A 24,840-nucleotide genomic window follows, 5' to 3' on the forward strand; every position below is an offset into this window, starting at 1 on the left:
CTGCAAGATTCCCTCTCATTCCTAGGTAGGCTTCAGCTTCAGATACGTCACTCTTGCTTTCTACGTCATGGGAAGCAGTAACATGGTACCTATTAAGCCCTGGTCTTTCAGGAACCTTATGTAAATACTAAACTCTGCACTCTAGCTGTAGAATCAGTGCCCCAGCCCCCACCATCCTCTCACATGGTGTGCTCTTGGCTAGTGGCCTAAAATTTAACAACATGACTGCCAGTGTAAGGATCAAAGGATTAAACAGTGCATTGAGGTTGGCTTGTAAGGACGATATTCTACTACACAGCTTGGTGCCACCTGCAAACACTGAAATTGCACTTTTAATCCCAGATCATTTATAAATATATTAAAAAGTAAGGGTTCCAACACTGAACCTTTGGGTACACCATTGATAACCTTAGACCATTCAAAGTAAGAATCATTAACCACCGCTCTCTACTTTTAGCAAGTTTTATATCCATTTACAAACTGATTTTTCCAAGCCTGAAGTCTACTTGTGTGGGGAACTGTGTCAAATGCTTTTGCAAAATAGTCAAACTATAGGCCAGGTGGGAAGGTGTTAATAAGATATTTCTCACAAATGCCATGAGTGTATGTCACAAAGTCCAAAATTTTACAAAAGAGATCTACAAAATACCATATGATGAATCTGGTCTGTGGACCAATATTACTGTAATTCATTCTTTTTTGTAATGTTAAAGTTTAGGCCCAAAAAAGTTTTCCATTTGAAAACCTTGATTTCCATTCAAATGGCAAAATATGCATTTGGGTTGGTGGTGATGTACTTATAAACATTAATTTGGTCCACAATTAATTGTAAAATAAACAGCTCAAAAAAAAAAATCAAGGGCAGGATGCACTAGGCCGCTGGTGCTTGCCAGATCACCAAAAGGTAGTGTAGTGCTAGTACTGGTACTCTGCTGCATGGGCAGAATAATGCATTCCTAGCACCTCAGCAACCAGGGTTGGATATGCCTGGCTTTAGCAGGGACCTGTTCTCCATTGTCTTAGCTAGCAGTCAAGGTGCCTCTGTTTTCTACAGGTTTGTATTCTGACATTGAGGACTCCCTTTCACTCTTATCTGTCATGCTCAAAATCTTGTAGCCCTCCTCACTAGTGTACCTTTTCTGGGACATTTTGGGTGCTAAATTTACAGGTACCTAGTGGTGACTATGGAAAAAAGAACTCCTGGCTAACAATTAGAGACTGCTTGCATGCAAGAAATACAATTAGCCACTGGTGCTAGATTATGCTAAAGTTGAGTTTTTGACACTATACTAATGGGGATGCTAGTATAGTTCTGATCATGATCCAAATACTGATCTGTTCACACTATACTAGCAATGGCGGTGATCAGCAACTTAGTGTGACTGCAATAGTGTGCGTGCAATCTAGTGCTAACTGACCCTATCTGACGTTGCTGGTGACACTTATACAGTGATCAATGCTGTAAACTGATACTACTAATGGCACTGGCTGGGTGACAGGTGTGATCAAAGTGGTAATGGAGGTCAATCAAGGGGTTAAAAAATATTAATTAATATAATTCAGAGCTCCAGCACCCCAAGTGAAAAAGATTCCTTATGTGAATACCACCACCTCTGAGAATAAGGGTGGTTACCATATTTACTGACCTTCTATCTCTAGAAGGTCAAGGCGAACAATAATCACAGCCATCGGTGAGATGTTGTATGCCCCTCTATGGACATTGGACTGTCTCTCCTCAACTCCAGACCAGCCATGTCAATTCTAATGATGAATGTATAAAGGGAGATGCTCCAATAGTGTAAAATAATTTACGAGTTTAAAAAAACAAATAGCAATTAAAACAATGTTGCAAATAAGAGAAATATACGCCAACTGTATAGTCTTTTTTCCAGCCAAAACAATACACCTGCGCTTCCGGGATCAGTGTAAACATGATAAAATCAGCATGCAGCACAGCCCTACATGTTTTGTAGATGACTTATTTCGGGGAACGAGCGCCACCGCAATTTATAGTAAGATGGAATTACCCAGCCTCATTTTGGCTGGCGACCATATTAGTGTTTAAACCAAACCTTGTTCTGGCTGCCAGCTCTATTTAATGGTAAGGTGGAATGACTGGCAGCCATATTAGTGTTAAAACCAAGCCTCAGTTTGACTGGTGGCTCTATTAAATAAATAACTAAGCCTCATTCTAAGTTTTGACTTAGATACAAATCCAAACAACTAAAAAGGTATCCCATATAAAATATATAAAAACATTCTATGTAAACCTCCTTCTTCCAGCTATAAATAAAGAAGGGGTATGGATATCCATGAAACGGCATTTTAATATTAAACGGTATCTAAAACTTACCTATTAGATGTTAATATATTCACATCTGCCATCTTGTGGACAATAAGAAATTGGCAATTCTAAAGATTGGCTAAACGCAGCCTGAATCATTCCAAACTTTAGCTTTACAAAAAAAATATTTATGTATAAATGTAAGCCATTATGAAACATACTCATCCATAAAGAAAATTGGCATATTGCACTAAGATTAGTGCGTATAAAAATAAAAAGAATAAAATTAAATAATTTTTTTTCGATTTTTCCTATTGAGTGAGAGGGGGGAGAATCTACTCTAAACACACTATGCATTATCTTTAAATGCATTTATTCCAATATATACATTGAGCCTGATGGAGGCATAGGTTTTAGCATTAAAAATCCATTTAATTTAGAGTTTAGGATATCTATCCCCGTCTGCAACCTCCTCCTGCAACCTCCTCTCCAGTGTAATTTTAATTTACCCATGCAGATTTTAATACATGCAGATTTGACTTGTGCTGAGGACCTACCACATTTTTATGAAAGTGCAACATTTTTAAAACAGTAAAGTGGCATTACACTATACCTGCTTTTTTGTGACTCATTTGGGGGAGCCAAGTCTGCAGATTCTTTGATGGGAAAGGAGACAAGTGTTGAATATTGTGGAGGATATACTCACTGACTGAAGAGGTATATCCATATACTCACATTTTATGATTACTGGCTGGTCGCATCTTTATGAGGAGAGGTGATAGATGATGAAAATGGTGGAGATTTACCCATGAATTGAAGAATTTGGCATCTTAAACATTAATGCCTTATGGTCACTTGTTGACCGAATTGATCTGGTGAGCGCAATCTGTTTCTCACTTTAGGTGGAACACTTTATATTTGGATCACTGAAGCACTTTTTATTCATAGAATCATGGTGTGTTGGAGAATTTATTTTGGATTGAGGAATCACAAGAAATATGAACTTTTATAATTTTTTATGACTTTTTAACGTGCACTTTCTTATATATAATACACATTTTATATATATATATATATATATATATATATATATATATACACATTTTCCACAGTTTTTTTTTGGTTTAAATAATCATTGGTTCATTATTTATTTGATTGTGTATCACAACAGTATTTTACTTGTTAGACCAGATAGCGCCCTTTTGATCTTTTTCACTTTTCATTAGTCTTCAACAAATTTTAGGAGCAGCACTGGCACATGCATATTTATTTATTTATTATTTAATTAGGTGTCGCTTTATTCTCTTGTTTTTTTATACTAGGGGGAGTACAGCTGGAGGTATCAATGGTGGAGAAGGATCTGGTGGTTTTGGTAGATCATAAGCTTAATAACAGCATGCATGTTTACAAAGCGAGCAAAGTTCTTTTTTGTATTGAGAGGTATAGGCTCCAGAGTGAGATATATAATTTTGCCCCTGTACAACTTATTAGTAAGACCTCATCTGGAATATGCAGTTCAGGTTTTGGGCACCAGTTAACAAAAAGGATATCGGGGAACTGGAGAAAGTGCAGAGAAGAGCAACCAAACTGATAAGAGGCATGGAGAAGCTCAGCCATGAGGAAAGATTAGAGCAGGGGTCTCAAACTGGTGGCCCTCCAGATGTTGCGAAACTACAAGTCCCATCATGCCATTGCCTTTGGGAGGCTTGCTCTTAACTGTCAGCCTTGCAATGCCTCATGGGACTTGTAGTTTTTCAACAGCTGGAGGGCCACCAGTTTGAGACCTCCGGATTAGAGGAACTGAATCTGTTCTCTCTTGAGTAGAGGAGATTAAGGGGGGATATGTTCAACATGTATAAATACATACAGTGCCTTGCGAAAGTATTCGGCCCCCTTGAACTTTTCAACCTTTTGCCACATTTCAGGCTTCAAACATAAAGATATAAAATTTTAATTTTTTGTGAAGAATCACCAACAAGTGGGACACAATTATGAAGTGGAATGAAATCTATTGGATATTTTAAACTTTTTTAGCAAATAAAAAACTGAAAAGTGGTGTGTGCAAAATTATTTGGCCCCTTTACTTTCAGTGCAGCAAACTCACTCCAGAAGTTCAGCGAGGATCTCTGAATGATCCAATGTTGTCCTAAATGACTGATGGTGATAAATAGAATCCACCTGTGTGTAATCAATTCTCTGTATAAATGCACCTGCTCTATGATAGTCTCAGGGTTCTGTTGAAAGGGCAGAGAGCATCATGAAGACCAAGGAACACACCAGGCAGGTCCGTAATACTGTTGTGGAGAAGTTTAAAGCCGGATTTGGATACAAAAAGATTTCCCAAGCTTTAAACATCCCAAGGAGCACTGTGCAAGTGATCATTTTGAAATGGAAGGAGTATCAGACCACTGCAAATCTACCAAGACCTGGTCGTCCCTCTAAACTTTCAGCTCAGACAAGGAGAAGACTGATCAGAGATGCAGCCAAGAGGCCCATGATCACTCTGGATGAACTGCAGAGAACTACAGCTGAGGTGGGAGAGTCTGTCCATAGGACAACAATCAGTCGTACACTGCACAAATCTGGCCTTTATGGAAGAGTAGCAAGAAGAAAGCCATTTCTCAAAGATATCCATAAAAAGTCTTGTCTAAAGTTTGCCACAAGCCACCTGGGAGACACACCAAACATGTGGAAGAAGGTGCTCTGATCAGATGAAACCAAAATCGAACTTTTTGCCCACAATGCAAAATGATATGTTTGGCGTAAAAGCAACACAGCTCATCACCCTCAACACACCATCCCCACTGTCAAACATGGTGGTGGCAGCATCATGGTTTGGGCCTGCTTTTCTTCAGCAGGGACAGGGAAGATGGTTAAAATTGAGGGGAAGATGGATGCAGCCAAATACAGGACCATTCTGGATGAAAACCTGTTGGAGTCTGCAAAAGACCTGAAACTGGGACGGAGATTTATCTTCCAACAAGACAATGATCCCAAACATACAGCAAAATCTACAAAGGAATGGTTCACAAATAAACGTACCCAGGTGTTAGAATGGCCAAGTCAAAGTCCAGACCTGAATCCAATCGAGAATCTGTGGAAAGAGCTGAAAACTGCTGTTCACAAACGCTCTCCATCCAACCTCACTGAGCTCGAGCTGTTTTGCAAGGAAGAATGGGCAAGAATTTCAGTCTCTCGATGTGCAAAACTGATAGAGACATACCCCAAGCGACTTGCAGCTGTAATCGCAGCAAAAGGTGGCTCTACAAAGCATTAACGCAAGGGGGCCGAATCATTTTGCACGCCCCACTTTTCATTTTTTTATTAGTTAAAAAAGTTTCAAAAATCCAATAGATTTCGTTCCACTTCACAATTGTGTCCCACTTGTTGGTGATTCTTCACAAAAAATAAAAATTTTATATTTTTATGTTTAAAGCCTGAAATGTGGCAAAAGGTTGAAAAGTTCAAGGGGGGCCGAATACTTTCGCAAGGCACTGTAAGTGGTCCATATTGTGTTGAGTTATTCACTTTAAGGTTATCACAGAGGCCGGGGGGGGGGGGGGGGGGGTAACATCTAGAGGAAAAGAGATTGAATCTCCAAATACAGAAAGGTTTCTTCACAGTAAGACCATCTGGCTGGCCAAAGACCAGAGAACATTGTTCGATTTGGCTCTGCGTTGCTTTAACCACTTCAGCCCCGGAAGGATTTACCCCCTTCCTGACCAGAGCGCTTTTTGCGATTCAGCACTGCGTCGCTTTAACTGACAATTGTGCGGTCGTGTGACGTAGCTCCCAAACAAAATTGGCATCTTTTTTTTCGCCCACAAATAGAGTGTTCTCTTGGTGGTATTTGATCACCCCTGCGGTTTTTATTTTTTGCACTATAAACAAAAAATAGCGACAATTTTGAAAAAAACACACTATTTTTTACTTTTTTCTTTAATAAATATCCCCCAAAAATATATAAAAAAACATTTTAGGCTGATACTTATTCTTTTACATATTTTTGGTAAAAAAAATCTGCAATAAACATTTATTGGTTTGCGCAAAAGTTATAGCGTCTACAAAATAGGAGATAGTTTTATGGCATTTTTATTAATCATTTTTTTTTTACTAGTATGGCGGCAATCAGCGATTTTTATTGTGACTGCGACATTATGGCGGACACATTGGACAATTTTGACAAATTTTTTGGACCATTGGCATTAATACAGTGATCAATGTTTTAAAATTGCATTGATTACTGTAAAAATGTCACTGGTAATGAAAGGGTTAACCACTAGGGGGCAGGGAGGGGTTAAGTGTGTCCTAGGGGAGTGTTTCTAACTGACTGGGGGATGGGCTTGTGTGACGTGGACACTGATCGCTGCTCCTGATGACAGTGATCAGTGTCCTGTCATTAGGCAGAACGGGGAGAGGCTGTTTACATCGGCATCTCCCCGTCCTCAAGCTTTGTGACACGATCACGGGGGTCCCATGGGCACAGTCACGGAGCTCGCGGCAGGTGCGCGCGCATGGCGGGAATTTCAAAGCAACGGGTATGTTACTTTGGCCAACCGTGCCATTCTGCCGATGTACATATGCCGACAGCAGTGAGCAAGTGGTTAACTGACAATTGCGCGGTCGTGCGACGTGGCTCCCAAACAAAATTCACAGGGAGCTATGATCAGGCAGAATGGGAGATGCTTGTTTACATTAGCATCTCTCCGTTCTGCCTCTCCGTGAGACTATCGCGGGTATCCTCGCAAACATCGAGTCCGCGGGACCCACGATCCTACTCATGGAGCTTGAGGCAGGGTCGGGCGCACGTGACCACATGGCAGCAAATTCAAAGGGCCGTACCTGTACGCCCATTTGCCCAGCCGTGCCATTCTTCCCACGTAAATGTACATGCGGTGGTCGGCAAGTGGTTAACAATGAAATGTTTTGAATTCAGCCACACTCATGCCTATGCTTACTTCAGACCTAGAAGAGCGAGAGATGCATAACTGCATCCATGTCACAAACAAGTTATTCAAATTTCCCACATTTCTCGGATGAACCAATAACTGATACCAAGCTGAAATTTTTTAAAGATGGATCTTCAAAGTGATGTTGATATTGCAGTGATATTGCTCCTCATTTTTCTTGGAAGTGCTTGTGTATCTTCAGCGATCCACCTCAGTGGTTGAGAAAAGGCAGGTATTTACACTCAAAATCGGTTGGAGCTCCAATTTCGAAGCATGCTAAAAGGAGCCTGATGTGTTTAATACTTGGTCACGTCTCAATTTAAAAAAATAAACTAAATAAAATTGTTTGATTTGATACAGTGTCACAGGCAGCGCTAGGTTAGTGCCAGTACCGCTAACACCTACGCGCAAAGCATAAACCTCCCGTAGTTGTATAGAATCTGAACAGATCAATATCTGATCTGATCAGATCTATACTAGCGTCCCCAGCAGTTTAGGGTTCCAAAAAAACGCATTGTTAGCAGGATCAGCCCAGATACCTGCTGGCACCTGCGTTTTGCCCCTCCGCCCTGCCCACCCAAGTGCAGTATCGATCGATCACTGTCACTTACAAAACACTAAACACATAACTGCAGCGTTCGCAGAGTCAGGCCTGATCCCTGCGATCGCTAACAGTTTTTTTTGGTAGCGTTTTATATTTAAATCCGGAAGGCAGTACTTGGTTTTCGGGGTCCCGTACGTGGCTAGGCTCCCAAAAAGTCCCCCACATGTGGTATCCCTGTACTCGGGAGAAGCAGCAGAATTTATTTTGGGGTGTAATTTCACTTATGCCTATAGCATGTGTGAGCAATATATCATTTAGTGACAACTTTGTGCAAAAAAAAAAAAAAAAGAATTGTAATATTCCTGCAACTTGTGGCAAAATATAAAATATTTCATGGACTCAACATGCCTCTCAGTAAATAGCTTGGGGTGTCTACTTTCCAAAATGGGGTCATTTGGGGGGGTTTTGTGCTATTTTGGCATTTTATGGCCTTCAAAACTGTGATAGGTAGTGAGGAGTGAAATCAAAAATTTGCACCCTTAGAAATCCTGAAGGCAGTGATTGGTTTTCGGGGTGCAGTACGTGGCTAGACTCCCAAAAAGTCCGTCATATGTGGTATTCTCGTACTCAGGAGACGCAGCAGAAAATATTTTGGGGTGCAATTCTACATATAACTATGGCATGTATGAGCAATATATCATTTAGTGACAACTTTTTGTACATTTTTTTTTTTGTGTCATTATTCAATCACTTGGGACAAAAAAAAATATTCAATGGGCTCAACATGGCCCTCAGCAATTTCCTTGGGGTGTCTACTTTTCAAAATGGGGTCATTTGGGGGGGGGGGTTGTACTGCCCTGCCATTTTAGCACCTCAAGAAATGAGATAGGCAGTCATAAATTAAAAGCTGTGTAAATTCCAGAAAATGTACTCTAGTTTGTAGACGCTATAACTTTTGCGCAAACCAATAAATATACGCTTATTGACATTTTTTTTACTAAAGACATGTGGCTGAATAAATTTTGCCCTAAATGTATGACTAAAATTGAGTTTATTTGATTTTTCTTATAACAAAAACTAGAAAATATATTTTTTTCTCGAAATTTTCGGTCTTTTTCCATTTATATCGCAAAAAATAAAAATCGCAGAGGCAATCAAATACCATAAAAAAAATCTCTATTTGTGGGAAGAAAAGGACGCAAATTTCGTTTGGGTACAACATTGCATGACCGCGCAATTACCAGTTAAAGCAGTGCGAAATTGTAAAAAGACCTCTGGTCCTTAGGCTGACAATTGGTCTGGGGCTGAAGTAGTTAAGGAATGCCTATAGCTGCGATTGCAGACTGAGTTACGGTCCCTGCTAAGGAAAAAGAGGATATTAACAGACCTTCCAATTTTTATTTTTTTTTCAAATATATTTTTATTAAACACCAACAAAGGGAAGGAATCCCAGCAATACATAATGAATAAACATAAGTACAGACAGAGAATAAATAGCTTGTCACCCAAAACATTAGACGTTCGCCCAGAAACAATAAAGCAAGTCATGTTACAGGCAGGATGAGGAAACTTGGTGGCAACTAAGGGGCAGCTGGGTAATCTAAGCTTTGATGGTAGCTGGTTTTCCTCCCCACCTTTTCCATTTTCTGGTGAAAGTAGCGAGAGAGCGGGTGGGGACAGAAAGGGGGGGGGGGGGGACGTGGGTGAAGCAAGAAAGATGAAAGGAGAGGTAGAGGGGGGAAAGAGAGAGAGAGAAAAAAGGAGGGGGAAGGGGGGGGTGGGAAGGGGAAGGTTGAGGCAGGCTAACAGCAGACAGGGCGTGGGCGAGCACCATACCACTGTGAACAGGTCTTGGAAGACACAGGTAGTGCATGATCAATTAGGGATGCAGCAGTGCAGTCCCTTCATCGGAATAGATGAAGATTTTCCATTGTGTCCAGGTTTCCACATACTTCTCATGTTTGTGTTGTGCCGTAAGGACCAGATCTTCCAGCTTACTGACCTCCTCCACTCTCCTTAGCCAGTCCGCTATGGTGGGGGGGCAAGATTGTTTCCAGTGCAGGGGTATGCAGGCCTTCGCAGCATTGAGCAGGTGGCGGGTGAGAGAACTTTTATACTTTTTGAGCGGGACTTCAGTTAAGTGAAGAAGGAAGAAAGCCGCATTCCTCTGGTATTTCGTAATCTGTGAACTTCTGGGTGATGCGCCTAACTTCCTTCCAAAATCCCTGCAGGCTGGGACAGGACCAAAACACATGCAACAAAGTGCCCTCCTCCCCTCCACACCTCCAACAGCGATCCGAAGAGTTGGGGAAACACTTAGACAGTCTAGAGGGCGTGAGATACCAGCGCGTCATAATTTTGTAGTTTGTTTCCTGTATTTTGGTACATATGGATGTTTGGAGGGCACAGCTGATAATTTTTTGTTTTTGTGTCTCAGAGAACGTGCGGCCGAGGTCCCTCTCCCATTTAGTAAGGTAGACCAAGTGTGGAGACGGCGTGGCATTGCCTAGAATGGAATACATAGTGGACAAAGTGCCCGATATCGGGTCATTATGCAGGCATAACTCCTTGAATTCCGTTGGGGATCTGATGAAGTCCCTAGGATTGGGCAACGAGTGGAGAAAATGGTGGAGCTGTATCGCCTTCCAGAAGGGAAGTCGGAATCTCCCCTCCTCTGCAGTCAGGGCCGCTATAGAGGACCATCGTCCGTCGATCACAAAGGCAGAGGCACAGTCTAGACCGGCATCCCTCAGAGAATAGTACTCATGGGGCTCTAAGCCTGGCAGGAAATCCGGATTGCCCAACACCGGGTATAAAGGTGAATGTGCTGAGGTGATGGAAAGCTGAAGGGCGCACCGATTACCGTGTTGCAGGGTGGTGCCTATCAGAGGATGACTCCTCAGTTCCCCAGAGAGGGCCTCATAACACCAGAGCGCGCTTTTCAGTATGGTTTTCGTTTGGGCCTGCTCAATGTCTACCCAGAGCTTAAGATGCTTGTTACGCCTCCAGTCCAGAATGCGGCCTAAGTGCGAGGCCATATAGTATTGCCTGACATCTGGCAACGCCAGACCCCCCTGTCTTTTTGGAAGGGAGATATAGGACCTGCCGATACAGGGTTATTTATTCGCCCAGACAAATCGGGTGAATGTCGTGTGGACTTGTTTGAAGAAGGACAGGGGTATATGAATAGGAAGAGCCTGGATGAGGTATAAAAATTTAGGTAGGATACACATCTTTAGCAGGTTGCACCTACCAAACCAAGAGTGCAATCCACTATTCCACCCGTCCAGCCGGACACGGGTCCTTGTCAGAACGGGTGGAAAGTTCAAGGCAAAAGTACGCTTAATATCTGGTGGGATAAAAGTACCTAGATATTTCAGTGCTTCATTCGTCCATTTGAAGCGGAAGTACGTTTGCATGGCGAGCGCAGCTTTGGGGGTACAGCAATACCCATGGCCACGGACTTGTCGAAATTAATCTTTAAATTTGATAGACCACCGTATGTGTCAAATTCCTTAAGGAGGTTGGGGAGGGAGATCGTAGGGTTGGACAAGGTAAATAGGAGGTCGTTAGCGTAAGCTGCTATCTTGCAGTGCATATCCCCAACCACCAGGCCCTGGACGTCCGCATTCAGTCGTACCTGACACATGAATGGCTCCAATGATAGGGCAAAGAGGAGAGGTGATAGAGGACACCCCTGCCTCGTGCCATTAGCAATTGCGAAGGTCGAAGAGAGAGTGCCATTCGCCTTCACTTGCGCCGTGGGGTTTGAGTAAATTTGTTGTATCCAATTGAGCATTCTATCCCCGAGACCTATATGTCTGAGCACGGCGAGCATGAATTCCCAATTAACTCTATCAAATGCCTTTTCAGCGTCCGTGCTCAGAAATACACAGGGGGAATTCCCTTTATTGGCTATGTGGAGGAGGTTAAGGACCCTTATCGTGTTATCTCTGGCTTCCCTGTTGGGTATGAAACCCACTTGGTCCTGGTGTACTAAGGATGGGAGATGGTGCGCTAGGCGTGATGCCAGGATTTTGGAGAATAGCTTCAGATCTACGTTTAGTAGGGAGACCTTCCAATTTTTTTATCTGTTGGATTTTTAACCGCTTAAGGACCGTCTCCTGGACATATACGTTGGCAGAATGGCACGGCTGGGCACAATCACGTACCTGTACGTGGCTCTTTAAGTGCCCAGCCGTGGGCTGAGAGCGTGCTGCCGCCGGCGTGCTCGCGACCCGGTCCTGAGCTCCATGATCGCGGGACCCAATCGCAGCTGGTGTCCCGCGATCGGGACCTGATCAGCTCACAGAGCTGAAGAACGAGGAGAGGTCTGTGTAAACAAACCTCTCCTCGAGCTTCCTACTGTCACCGATCGTCTGTTCCCTGTTATAGGGAAAGACGATCAGTGACGCCACATGCCAGGCCACGCCCCAACAGTAAAAAAACACACACGTCACACATAACCCCTCCCTGTCCCCTAGTGGTTAACTCCTTCACTGCCAGTGTCATTTACATAGGAATCAGTGCATTTAAATAGCACTGATTGCTGTATAAATGACGATGGTCCCAAAAATGTGTCAAAAATGTCCGATGTGTCCGCCGTAATGTAGCAATCACAAAAAAATCGCTGATCGCCGCCATTACTAGTAAAAAAAAAATATTAATAAAAATGCTATAAAACTATCCCCTATTTTGTAAACGCTATAACTTTTGCACAAACCAATCAATGATTACTAATTGCGATTTTTTTTTACCAAAAACATGTAGAAGCATACGTATCGGCCTAAACTGAGGAAAAAAAATGTTTTTTTATACATTTTTTGGGGATATTTATTATAGAAAAAAGTAAAAAATATTGCATTTTTTTCAAAATTATTGCTCTATTTTTGTTTATAGCACAAAAAATAAAAACCGCAGAGGTGATCAAATACCACCAAAAGAAAGTTCTATTTGTGGGAAAAAAAAGGAAGCCAATTTTGTTTGGGAGCCACGTCACACGACTGCACAATTGTCAGTTAAAGCTGCGCAGTGCGAATCGTAAAAAGGGGCCTGGTCCTTTGGCTGCAAATTGGTCCGGGGCTTAAGTGGTTAACCACTAGAGATCCGCGCTATAGCCAAATGACGGCTACAGCGCGGACCTCCTTTGCCGGGACGACGTCTATTGACGTCGTCCCTTGCACGAGCGGCCTGCGCGCCCCTTGAGGGGCGCGCGCGGCGCGCTCTGTGATCGGCGAGTCTATGAGACTCGCTTGATCACAGATCCGAGCAAGGGGTCGATCCCGACCCCTTACCACGTGATCAGCTGTCAGCCAATGACAGCTGATCATGTGATACAACGGAGCCGATAATCGGCTATTATTCCTCCTCGCGCTGACAGAAAGAGCCGATCACCGGCGGCCAGCTTACCAGTGCCCACCTGCCCCCCTCAGGAATAAATAAGTGCCCCCGTAAGTGCCACCCAGCAGTGCCCACAGTGCCACCCACAATCTGCCTCAACAACGGTGCTGCACCCCGTGCCACATATCCGTGCCCATCAGTGTCATCTACCAGTGCCCATCAGTGCCGCCCATCAGTGCCACCTATCAGTGCCCATCAGTGGTACCTATCAGTGCCCCTTAGTGCCACCCATCCGTACCATCTTATCTGTGCCCATCTTTGCCCATCAGTGCCGTCTTATCTGTGCCCATCAGTACTGCCTTATCTGTGCCTATTAGTGCTGCCTTAACTATGCCTATCAGTGCCCACCAGTGCAGCCTTTCAGTGCCGCATCATCAGCGCACTTCAATGAAGGAGAAAAATGACCTGTTTGCAAAATTTTATAACAAACTATTAAACATGATTTTTTATTTTTTTTTATTTTGCATCTTTTTTTGTTTGTTTAGCAAAAAATAAAACTCCCAGCTGTAATTAAATACCACCAAAATAAAGCTCTATTTGTGGGAAAAAAAATGATAAAAATTTCATTTGGGTACAGTATTGTATGACCGCGCAATTGTCATTCAAAGTGCATCAGCGCTGAAAGCTGAAAATTGGTCTGGGCAGGAGGGGGGTTTAAGTGCCCAGTAAGCAAGTGGTTAAGCATATGTGCATTGTTCACTGGACAAGTTAAACTTTTATTCACATTCGAAATCGCAGCGTCCACTGCTGAAACTTTAAATTTTTTTGTGAATTTTTCCTCCATAGGATAGAGATTTGAGAATCTCTTAGGAGGGGAGAAATGCTTATGCGGGTCATCCCATTCGGAATAAATAAACTTTTCAAGTAATGCGTGTACGGGAAACGCATGTAAAGGCTGTAAAGGTTTCAAGGATCCCAAGGAGGAGACCGGACCGTATTTCAGTTTGTAAAACTGAAACTTCAAGTACTGTTTTCTTCGCAGAGGAATAACCGGCTTGTTTTTCTTCCCGATCATCTGCGGGTAGTACCTCGTCTTGTTCCCATAGTTCTTTTGGACCCTCCACCGACTATAAAGAGTCTTAGGTGGGGGAGGGGGATCTAGGAAGTTTTCCTATCCACTTGGATGGATGATGCAATTAAAATGGCCAATCTTCCTTCTAAGCCCTGCAGGGCAGAGGAAAGTGCTTCTTAAGTCATGTATACAGGGGCTGAAGTGTCTGAAGCAGTTCCACCACCGCTAGCTTCCAATGACTCACCCAGGCTTGCCATGTCTGATCTCTCTGAAGAGGAAGACAGTATGGAGGCATGACTGGGGTTCCCAGCACCTGGGAGTGATACCTTAGGTACCTTTACGGTAGGTCTGGAAGACATAATGCTAAGTACAAAAGCAGAGGTACACACAATATTAAAAATAGTTCTAGCCAAACAATGCATGCTAACAACAGTTCTTTTCCTGTACTGGAAATGCCTGTTTTACACCCTTACGTGCCCTGCGCTTAGATGTCTCTTAGTATAACAGACTCCTCTCTTCAGTGGAAGAATTCCTTGTAAGAGTGCTTCAGGCTGGATTCACACCTATGCATGTTTAGTGCTTTTTTGCATTTTGAATATTTGCACTACAGTCCATTTAACATGGTTTCCTATGGAACAAGTTGAGTAGGGCAAATCTGCAAACTGCACTAAAAATGCATAGGTGTGAATCCAGCCTTAATGTGTAAGCCTCAGGTGGACCCAATTGGTGTCCTCAGCGCTTTCCCCTCAGTAATCAAATGCTGTGTGGATGGACGTTGTGTGCTGTACACAGCATTATGTGACCCTACGGCCACGTCCCTCTGCGTCCTCCAGCAACACCCGCCCTCAGTTTCAATATGCTTAGCTCGTGCGAGTTGCAGACATGAAGGGAGAGTGAAGCTAGCTTCTTCTCAGGAACTGAAAAAGATGCCGGTATGCCGCTGAACAGTAGGCCGGGGCACCTACCAATGCCAAAATATGTATAAGACGCATAAGCACCTCTATAAGAGGAGAGGGGGAAGAAGGGGAGGAAAGGAGGTTCTGTCAGCATGCTGCTAAACCCTGCAGAGCCAAACCATGATTTGGGATAACTTCTCCCTTGAGCTGCTAAGCAGCTGTGCTAACCATCTAGCCTGCTAATTCCCTTAAAGAAAAAGTAAGAACCCCTCCGCTGGACTACACATATACCGAGACAGCGCTGTTCTAAGGCATTTAAGGTTTTTTTTTTTTTTTTTTTTTTTTAAAGGAAAACACATAACCCTCTCCCTTACCTTATCCTCGCTGCAGGATGCTGCTGACACAACAGATCCAAACTTCATCCCATCACAGCGGGCTGTGTTATACGCTCAAAGACTAGGGCCCTTTTAATAGGGGTTCCGCTCCTTTGGGCCTTGTATAGCACCCCTCAGGACAGCTTTAGGTAATGTAGCGAGACCAAAGCGTCCTGGTTCCTAGGGTCCAGCTCTCAAAGAGAAGCATTACAGGCAAAACCTCATTCTTGCATCGAAGTCCAGGTACCATCCTATGGCCTCAGTGGCGAGGATGGATCTGGTTGTGGAGGTTCTTTAAATCCGTCATGGATCCTTCTAGGAGCTCCTCAGAGCACATCTTCACTCGTGGCCAACACCTTAGACACTGGCAAAAAATCAGAGGTACTCCTGGAAGGGGGGGGGGGGGTTATATAGGGGAGTCAACTTCCTGTATTGGTTATACCAGTGTCAACACCTGAAGGTAGGCCCATAACCCACCAATTACTGGAGGCTCTGTGTCCTATGATGTACGAAATGCCTGTTTATGCATCTGAGCAATCACCTTTAAATACACCTTGACCGCTCTCACCACATCAAGAGAATGTAGTGACCTCTTTCAGAGAATGAGGTTCTGAAAAATAATAAAAAAACAAAGGCAGAACAATATTCTGGTTTAAATGAAAAAAACTGACACTACATTCGGAAGGAAATTAGGATGAGGCTGCAATACAACCTTATCCTTAAGAATAATCCAATGTGACTACAAGAAAAAGCAGCCAACCCTAAAACTCTTCTTGCAGAAGATTTGGCAACTAGGAAAATGTTCTGTCCCGTATTGGCTCAAAAAGGCAGTTTTTGTAAAACCAACGGGACTAATTTAAGTCCCAAGGATTCAGGGGTGACCTAACTGGAGGATTAATCCATGTTTCGCTCTGAATAAAGTTACGAACCAGAGTGAGAAGCAAGTGGTCGTTGGAAGAAAAAAAAAAACAGATACGGCTGACGCCTAGCCTTTGATAGTACGCAGGGCCAACTTCATTCCCATCTGTAGGAATTCAAGGATACTACCTATGACATATTTCCTGGGGTGCCAACCACTGTATTCACACCAGGAGACATATGCCTTCCAGACGCATTAGTATACAACACTGGAGGCCGGCTTCCTAGCATAACCAAAGTAGAAACTACAGAAGCTGACAGCCCCTGGTCTTATTTTAGAATGTGGGTCTCAATAGCCAGTTAAAATTTAGCATTTGTAAGGAAGAATGTAATACCAGACCTTGCGAAAGAAGGTCTGGCCACAGTGGTAGGGACCAAGGGTCCCATACCACCATCTTTATGATCTCAGCAAACCAAGATATCCTGGGCCACAATAATCACCTCCTTCCCTTCTTGCTTGATCCTGCGAAGGCACGGAAGTAGAACAGGAGGGAAAGCATAAATCAGTGAAAACTGATACCATGGAAATACCAAGGCATCCGTTTCATATGCAATCGGATCCCTTGTCCTTGACACAGTTGTCAATCTTGTTATTGAACCCAGACACCAATAGACCCACGCCCAAAACTCCCCATCCTTGGCATATTGACAGAACGATGCCGGGATGAAGGAACCAATTCTCCCGAAAACAATAGTTGGCAACTCAAGTAGTCCGCCTGGCAATTCTCCATTCCTGAAATTAAATTGCTGATAGACTAGGAATGTTGCTTTCCTCCCATCCAGGTACTAATCATGCTCGACCCTGCTTAGCCTATGAAATCAGATGAGATTGTGCACTTTCAGGGTGATGTGGCCATAGGCTGGATCCTGAGAGGCCAATTTTGAAGTCTGAGCATCCAGGCATACTGCCCGGATCCCTAGAATAGATGGGCAAGGTCATCTCTGATCTGGACCATTTCCCTAGGACAGACGCTTCTTCCAGGACTGCTCCCCAGCCCAAAGGGCTGGCATCCGTTACCACTTTCCAGTTAAATGGTAGAAAGGATCTTCCTTTTTGAAGATTCTTGGATATCAACCATCAATTAAGGCTCTAACACATTTTTGTTGGATAAACACAATGGGAAGTCCAGAATTTGGATCTTGTTCCACGTTGACAGGATACTGTTTTGCAGCAGTCTTGTATGGAACGGCATCGAAGAAGCCACCATCTTTCCCAATAAACATGCAAATAGGATTCTTTGTTTTGACCCACTGAATCAGTTCCTTTAACCTCCCTGGTGGTATGATTTCGGATTTTAGGTGCTGAAAGCGGTATCATTTTGCATGGAAATTTGGCATTTTAAATTGTAGGCCTGTAATTCTTAGAAATAATTCACTTAAATCCATCCAAGAGTCTAATAGACATCCTCGGTATGATATAATTTCATATTTCAAATTTTAATATAATAAATACAAATTATTCGAAAAAGGAATCAAAAACACTGAAATGTGCCGAGTTGCAGAATTGTCACTGTCATTACTTTTAGTGTTTGATGATGAATTTCCCCATGAATTACTATTGCTCAATTCTGCAAGTGATTCCAATTTATTATCGCTGTTTTCTAGCTGCTCTAAAGGCACTTCTGTAAATGGACATTTTTTGGTTGCTAAGGACAATCTCCAGTTTCCTAGCATAAAGAATAGTATTTATAATATAAAACTGCATGCAGGACACTGGACAAACCACTAGGGACAAAAGGGATGTTTTTTTTGATAGTTTACTATAATCTTACAAATTATAGTACTGTGTTTATTTTTTTAATTTGGCGCCAAACTCAGTCACCGTGCGTCCCAACGCTCGCAGGGAACAGAGCTTGGCACTGACAGATCGAGAGACACAGCAGTTCGCTGATGACAGCGGGGAGACATCGCTGGATCCAGGGGACAAGGCAAGTAAACCCCCTTCATGGTCTGGCTTGGGAATACCACTTATGGTACTGAAATCTCACCCCGAGCCAGACTTGGGAATACCACCAGGGAGGTTAAGGAACAGATTCTTTCCTGGGGGTAAATGTATCTATGATCAGCCCCAAGTACTGCAATCTCCTTGATGTTTCAAGGATGATCTGTCTAGGTTGAGGATCCAATCCAAGTATTCCAGGTAGCTGACTGCGGTAACCAGACCTTGGTTTAAATGGGCTACTGATTGACCTATCAAGAGTAGATCATCCAAGTAGGAACGTTTGATCGGGGGGGAGGAATGGGAACTCTTGGAACTCCACAGATTGGAGCTAATGAGGGAGTCCCCCATTCATCTTCCAGTCACAGATCCATGAGAACTACAGAATTCCCCCTATTGAGCTAGCGTGGCACCTCCTGATGAGGCTACAGTATCAGGTAGGTTTTACTCCCAAGACCTTTGTCCCTAAAGTTAAACTGAGGATTACCTACTGAACCTGATGTGGAAGCTGATGTCCCTGGCACAAAAAGGAGCTTTTAAACATGAATACATTTACTTATATATATATATATATATATATATGAAAAACACACACACTTCTCCCACTAGAATCTTAGGATGAATTATCCAAACATCCTCAAATAGCTGTTCCACTGCAAAAGGAAGACTAGCCAGGAGTTTCTGCATAGTGAAAGGAAGTTTATCCTCTGCTGAGGTGCGTTCCTGCACTCATGCATTTAGCCATTTGCGTTTAGCAACAATGTGCTCAGAACCATGTATAGCACCTGGTATTTCTAGGTGTCTCCTGTACAGGTACAAACTGCCATAGGCATCTCAGCAGTTGTGAGTTTGGCTAGTTTATAAGCCAGTACCTGCATTATTGCAAGCATAAAGCTGCCAGAATTCTGAGCCTGCTGAGCAGGATACCTAGAGCACCTGTTAAACTGGCCTCACGATTAAGCAATTACTGTCAGCCAGGCTGCTCAATCTGCCAGAGAATTTTATTTTTTATTTTTAAACAGGAATTCCAACTTTATTCGCTGATGTCCAAGCATTTGAGCATTGTCTGGCGAACAGCTTATTCACAGAGAATATGCTGTGTTAATTTCTAATATACCGTACTTAGTGAATTTCCTCCACCATAGGATAAAGTGTAAAAACTGGGGAGGGGAATTGGAGAACCCACCACACAATCTGGGAAATCTCAGATACAAAGGCTTTTCTGACAAGAAATGGACAGGAAAAAGCATGCAGTTTGAGGCTTTAGCGAACCCAAACAATCAGTTAAGGGAGTATAAATGTGGAGTGGACCATTGAAACCAGCTGGTTCTCCCATATGCGACAACTCAGAAGAGGGGTCATCAGCCTCACCATGGTCCCGAGGGGGATTAGTCTTCTCCCGACCCTAGTCCTCCATTAAACCTTCAGGAGCTGGAGATCCTAGAAGGAAACCCAAAATCCTGGGCCTGCAATAGCACCTTGTCAGTAAAAACTTTATGGCCTCAATACCAAAAAGTACTACATCCAAGGGTCCAGCTTCCCAAAGGAGAGCATTCACAGGCAAAAACCTTGTTTCTTTGGATACGAGGCCCAGGTACCATTCAATATGGCCAAGATTAGACATTGAATGGATCTGCATTGCCAGCCCCAGGAAGGATTGCTTTAGTGAAGCTCAGCACATCTTTACTCATGACCAACACCTTAGACACGGGTGAGGGGGGAAAAGTACTCCCACTAGTGGGTTATACAAGGAGTGCACCTTCATTTAGAGTGTGCCAGTGTCCATCACCTGAAGGAGGCCTATAACCCACATTGTAACTTATGGCTGTGTCCCCTGATGTAAAATAAAAATTAGCAAGAGGCATGGTGAGTTTTTTTAACCACTTCCCACCTGCGCTATAGCGCAGATGTTACCTGCCAGGAGGGCGTCCTATTTACTTCTGCAATGCGCGCTCCTGGGAGCGTGCATCAGGGAAGTTCTGTGATGGACGTGTCCCTCGGACACAGCCAATCACAGCGTGATCAGCGTGTTCAATGAGAGATAATCTCATATGTAAACACGCTGTCTGTGTGAGGAGGGAGAGATGAACGGCTGCAGTGGCTGCAAGTAAAACCACGTGTCAGTGCCCCGTATTAGTGGCATCTGTCAATGCCACGTCAGTGCTACATCAGTGCCACGTGTCATTGTCCTGGTGCTCCAGGGCCTTCAAAAGTGTAATAGGTAGTCAACAAGTTGTGTAATTTATGCTCCCAGACCACGTGATGGTGCTCCCTGCATTTTGGGCCTCTAAATGGCCAGGCTGTGGAAAAGTCCCACACATGTGGTATCGTAATACTCAGGAGTAGCAGAATTTATTTTGGGGTGTCATTTGTGGTATACACATGCCATGTGAGAGAAATAACCTATTACAATGACAATTGTGGGGGAAAAAAAAAAAAAAAAAAAAAAAAACACACCTTCATTTTGCAAAGAATTGTGGGAAAAGGGGAGACACACACACAAAAACCGCACCATGCCTCTTACTAAAGACCTTGGAATGTCTACTTTACCTTTTTGTAATTTGAGGGTATTTGTACTTTGTTTGGGTCACAAGAAATGAGATGTACTGGTGGGCTATAATTTGCACCATTACTTTTAGACTAACTTTCACAAAGACCAAAATATCCACCAATTTGGGTTATTTTTTTATCAAAGATATGTAGCCGTATAAATTGTGGCCAAAATTAAGAAAAAAAATTGATTATCACAGAAACAAAGAAAATTTGTTTTTCTCCAAAAGTTTTGGTCTTCTCATTTATACCGCAAAAAGTTAACCCAGGAGGTGATCAAATACCACCATAAGAAAGCCATTTGTGGTGGGGGGGGGGGGGGGGGGGGGGGGGGGGGAGAGGGAGAATTCATTTGGGTACAATGTTGCATGGCTGAGTAATTGTCAAAGTGTGAGAGCACCAAAAGCTGAAAATTGGTCTGGGCAGGAGGGGGGTTTTAAGTGCCCAGTAAGCAAGTGGTTAAAGGTCACAATTTTTGGAAGACATAGAAATTGCATACTGTCACCATATAACTGGTGTAATGGTGATCAGGGACACCGATTGGTGACCATATGGAAAATTAAAATTTAACATTTTGACCAGAGCAACAGTGTTAACATAGTAACACTACTCCTCAAGGAGGCGATCAGCACCAAAAGAGTCCAATTTTGCACATGGAACCCATGTATGCACTGCAGCATTACATACCAATTGAGTGCAATGCAGGACTCAGTGTCCAAAGTGATTTTACAAGCCATGCTCTGCACCTCTGGCCAGGGGGTCCTCCCTGAAGCTCACCTTGGGGCACCATCAGGAAAGCCTTGTAAAATTCCACTGGTCAGAACCCAGTGAGCAAAAGTTGATCATAGAAACTAATAAAACCCCCACTTAAAGCTGCTTGCAGAGAGATTTTATGTGGTACTTTGCAGTTTTGTTTCCAAGTGTCAAATGACCTGAAGGTATCTGCCTATAAAGCTTGCTGTGTCCTGTACGAGAAAGACATTTTGCAATGCATTGCATACTGTAGTAACATTACAAAAGACAGCCAACATTCACCTGCTGGTTACTTTCTAGGCACTTTGCAATTTACATTACCCTTTTCAAGGGCAGTTTAATGAATGCCCCAACAAGTTTAGGAGAAAGTTAAAAAACAGTTGAAATAAAATTAGCAAAGAAATTACGATTAACTGTTTTATTAGGACAAAACTATTGCAAGAAAGATACAGAGTACCATTCATATTTTAAGTGCAGTATGCAACAGTCTGAACACTGGTATAACATTACTAGAAAACCCCCACACAAACTCTCCAATACAACAGTAATCAGTACGGTATGAAAACAGGATAAGTGAAAGGCTACAAGTCCACATTACCAAAGCAAACAGTGCAGAATGCCTGTCTACATAACAGATGCTAAACATACAGGTGAGAACACTGATGGGATTAACTCAGCAATCCTGGAGCTGTATTCGGACAAAGGTTCAGTTCTCTTCTTTGCCTTCTTTTCCCTTCCTGATTTCTTCGCCTTTCTTCTCCTGGTAAAAAAGAATTTAGGTCTTGGTTAACACTACTTAACAGCAGAGCAAAGACCCAATATTTAATATAAAAAAAAAAATAAAAAAATCCTAAGGGGGGGGGGGGGGGGGGGGTTTTGTGTAATGTTTGGAGATTCTAACCACGGTCATTGCAATACTTTTGTCACACCATATTTGCACAGTGGTCCTACAAGTGCACTTTTTAAAAAACACAATTTTTTTTATTCAAAAAGTAAAAAGTTATCCCAACTTTTTTTATATTGTGAAAGAATGTTGTTACGCCAAGCTTAGTCATGTTGGGAAAAAATAAAAAACACAAGTCCATCTAGTTCACACAAACATGTCACTTCAAAATTGTGCCCTCTACACTGATCACAGCCATATCTCACATGTGGGTGCTGCTGACATGCATTCGCTTTGCAACGCAAGCTTGGCACATTAAAAAAAATTAAAAATAAAGTAATTGACAAATATGAAGCCATAAAGGGGATTTATGCGTTTTTGCAAAATCATACAAATTCCTGTTTGATATTGATAGTCTGCTCTATACAGGACAAACAAATTTCAGAACAAGTTAACTGCACAATGGAGGACTTTCGAGCCCTCTGGGACTTAGGTTATCGGTCTGGTCTATATAGTCATTTTCATTTACTAGTCCCCAATTGTCACTCTGCAGAACCTACACCTTCAGTCAAATTTAAAGTGGTTGTAAAGAGAATTTTTTTTTTTTAAACACATGTTATACTTGCCTTCACTGTGCAGCTCGTTTTGCAGAGTGGCCCCAAACCTGGTCTTTTGTGGTCCCCCGGCAGCTGTCTCTGCTCCCCCCCCCCCCCCCCCCCAAGCTCCCTCGCATTGTGAGAAGTACTTACAGGCGCGCTCCCATGATAGCCGGCAGCTATAGCCACTCACTGTATCACTCGGCCCAGCCCCTGGCACGCTGTGTCATTGGATGTGATTGAAAGCAGCTCGAGCCAATGGCTGCGCCACTTTCAATACAGCCAATCAATGGCCAGGCTGAGTGGCGAAGATGTCAGAGGCAAGCACGGGACTTTCGAGGGGTCAGGTAAAACAGGGGGCTGGCACTGTCAGATGTTCTCATCTGAATGCATTAAGGTGAAAAAAGGTTTACCTTTACAACCCCTTTAAATGTAAACAACATTTCCCTGACCTTATGACTAATCCAGACGTCTGGGCCTTTCTGATGGGACAGTCAATGATAAAAGATGGCTGTTACTCCTAAAGCTAGTAACCTTATACACACACGCAATTCATTGTCATAAAATGAAGACTATGACATCTAACCAAACAGTAAGATACATAACCAGATACTCTGGTCATGCAGAACTGCGTGAAATTTTCACAGCACATTGGTCTTTTATGATCCTGTTCTCACCAAATATGTTAGCCCCATTCTTGATATTAACTTTCGTAGGTCAAGGTCTATGCGACAGATTTGCCTATAGCCATTATTCCAATAATGGACTATCCCACTAATGGTAGGGTTGTCCCAATACTGAGCATTTGCGCGAGTACTTTTACAAATGCTCCCAATGCCTGATCCGATACCTGGGAGAGGATTAAGCGACTTAGCGCAACTGGAAGTCAGCCGGTGGAACAGAAGTGAAGCTCCATGTTGACATCAGCGGGAAGACAACACCCTGCACTCGGCTGCAGTAAGCAGCAGACATTGTTACAGCCAGCCCAAACTGGAGATGAAATCCCTTTTCCTCTAGACTTAAAGAGTACCCCTCTTCCTCTGACTGTAAAGTGAATAACTCAACGCCAAGTTCACTATATGGACCCCTTATATACTTGTACATGTTGATCATATCCCCCCCCCCATATCTCTTATCAAAAGATAATTCAGTTCCTCTAATCATGCCTCATAGCCGAGTTACTCCATGCCTCTTATCAGTTTGGTTGCTCTTCTCTGCACCTTCAATTCCCAAATATCCTTTGAGAACTGGTGCCCAAAACTGAACTGCATATTACAGATGAGGTCTAATGATTTGAACAGACAACAAAGGACCCCTGAAGAGCGAGCTGGATCTCACGAAACTAGTCGGGTAGTATGAAATGGGGGGTCTGAGCTGCTCAGTCCCATGCACAAATTTGTGTTGCCGGGCTATTCTATAAATGGACTCCTTGTCTCCAATATGACCTTCTGTGGGTCCCCTTGCATCACCTTCCCCTGCTTTTAGAGCATCTATTTTTGTGTTTACCTTCTAATTGGTGAGTTTTTTTTGCAATTTATCTAGCCTAACCATTTTGGCCATTTCCATTCTTCATTATTAAATGTTCTATGTTTGGGGCAGTACAGTGGCATAGTGGTTAGAACTCTCGCCTAGCAGTAAAAAGGGTCGCTGGGTCAAATCCCAACCACGACACTACCTGCCTAGAGTTTGCATGTTAACCCTGTGCCTGCGTGGGTTTCCTCCCACACTCCAAAGACAGGTAG

At 43.0% G+C, this 24,840-nt stretch overlaps 1 protein-coding gene across 2 annotated transcripts in view; it reads right to left on the reverse strand.

Moving 5' to 3' along the window:
- Positions 1-22,010: 22,010 nt before the first annotated feature.
- Positions 22,011-24,840, reverse strand: part of LOC143982588 (stathmin-1-A) — a 28,426-nt gene continuing 25,596 nt past the window's right edge. For both annotated transcript variants that reach the window (XM_077481451.1, XM_077481450.1), the window contains exon 5: positions 22,011-22,379. In XM_077481451.1, coding sequence (XP_077337577.1) covers positions 22,326-22,379 — 54 coding nt within the window. In that variant the 3' untranslated portion in view covers positions 22,011-22,325. The remainder of the gene's footprint in view (positions 22,380-24,840) is intronic.

This window comes from Lithobates pipiens, unplaced genomic scaffold (assembly GCF_037356315.1).
Source record: "Lithobates pipiens isolate NorthernLeopardFrog02 unplaced genomic scaffold, aLitPip1_a1.2 Scaffold_16, whole genome shotgun sequence".
Classification (NCBI taxonomy): domain Eukaryota; kingdom Metazoa; phylum Chordata; class Amphibia; order Anura; family Ranidae; genus Lithobates; species Lithobates pipiens.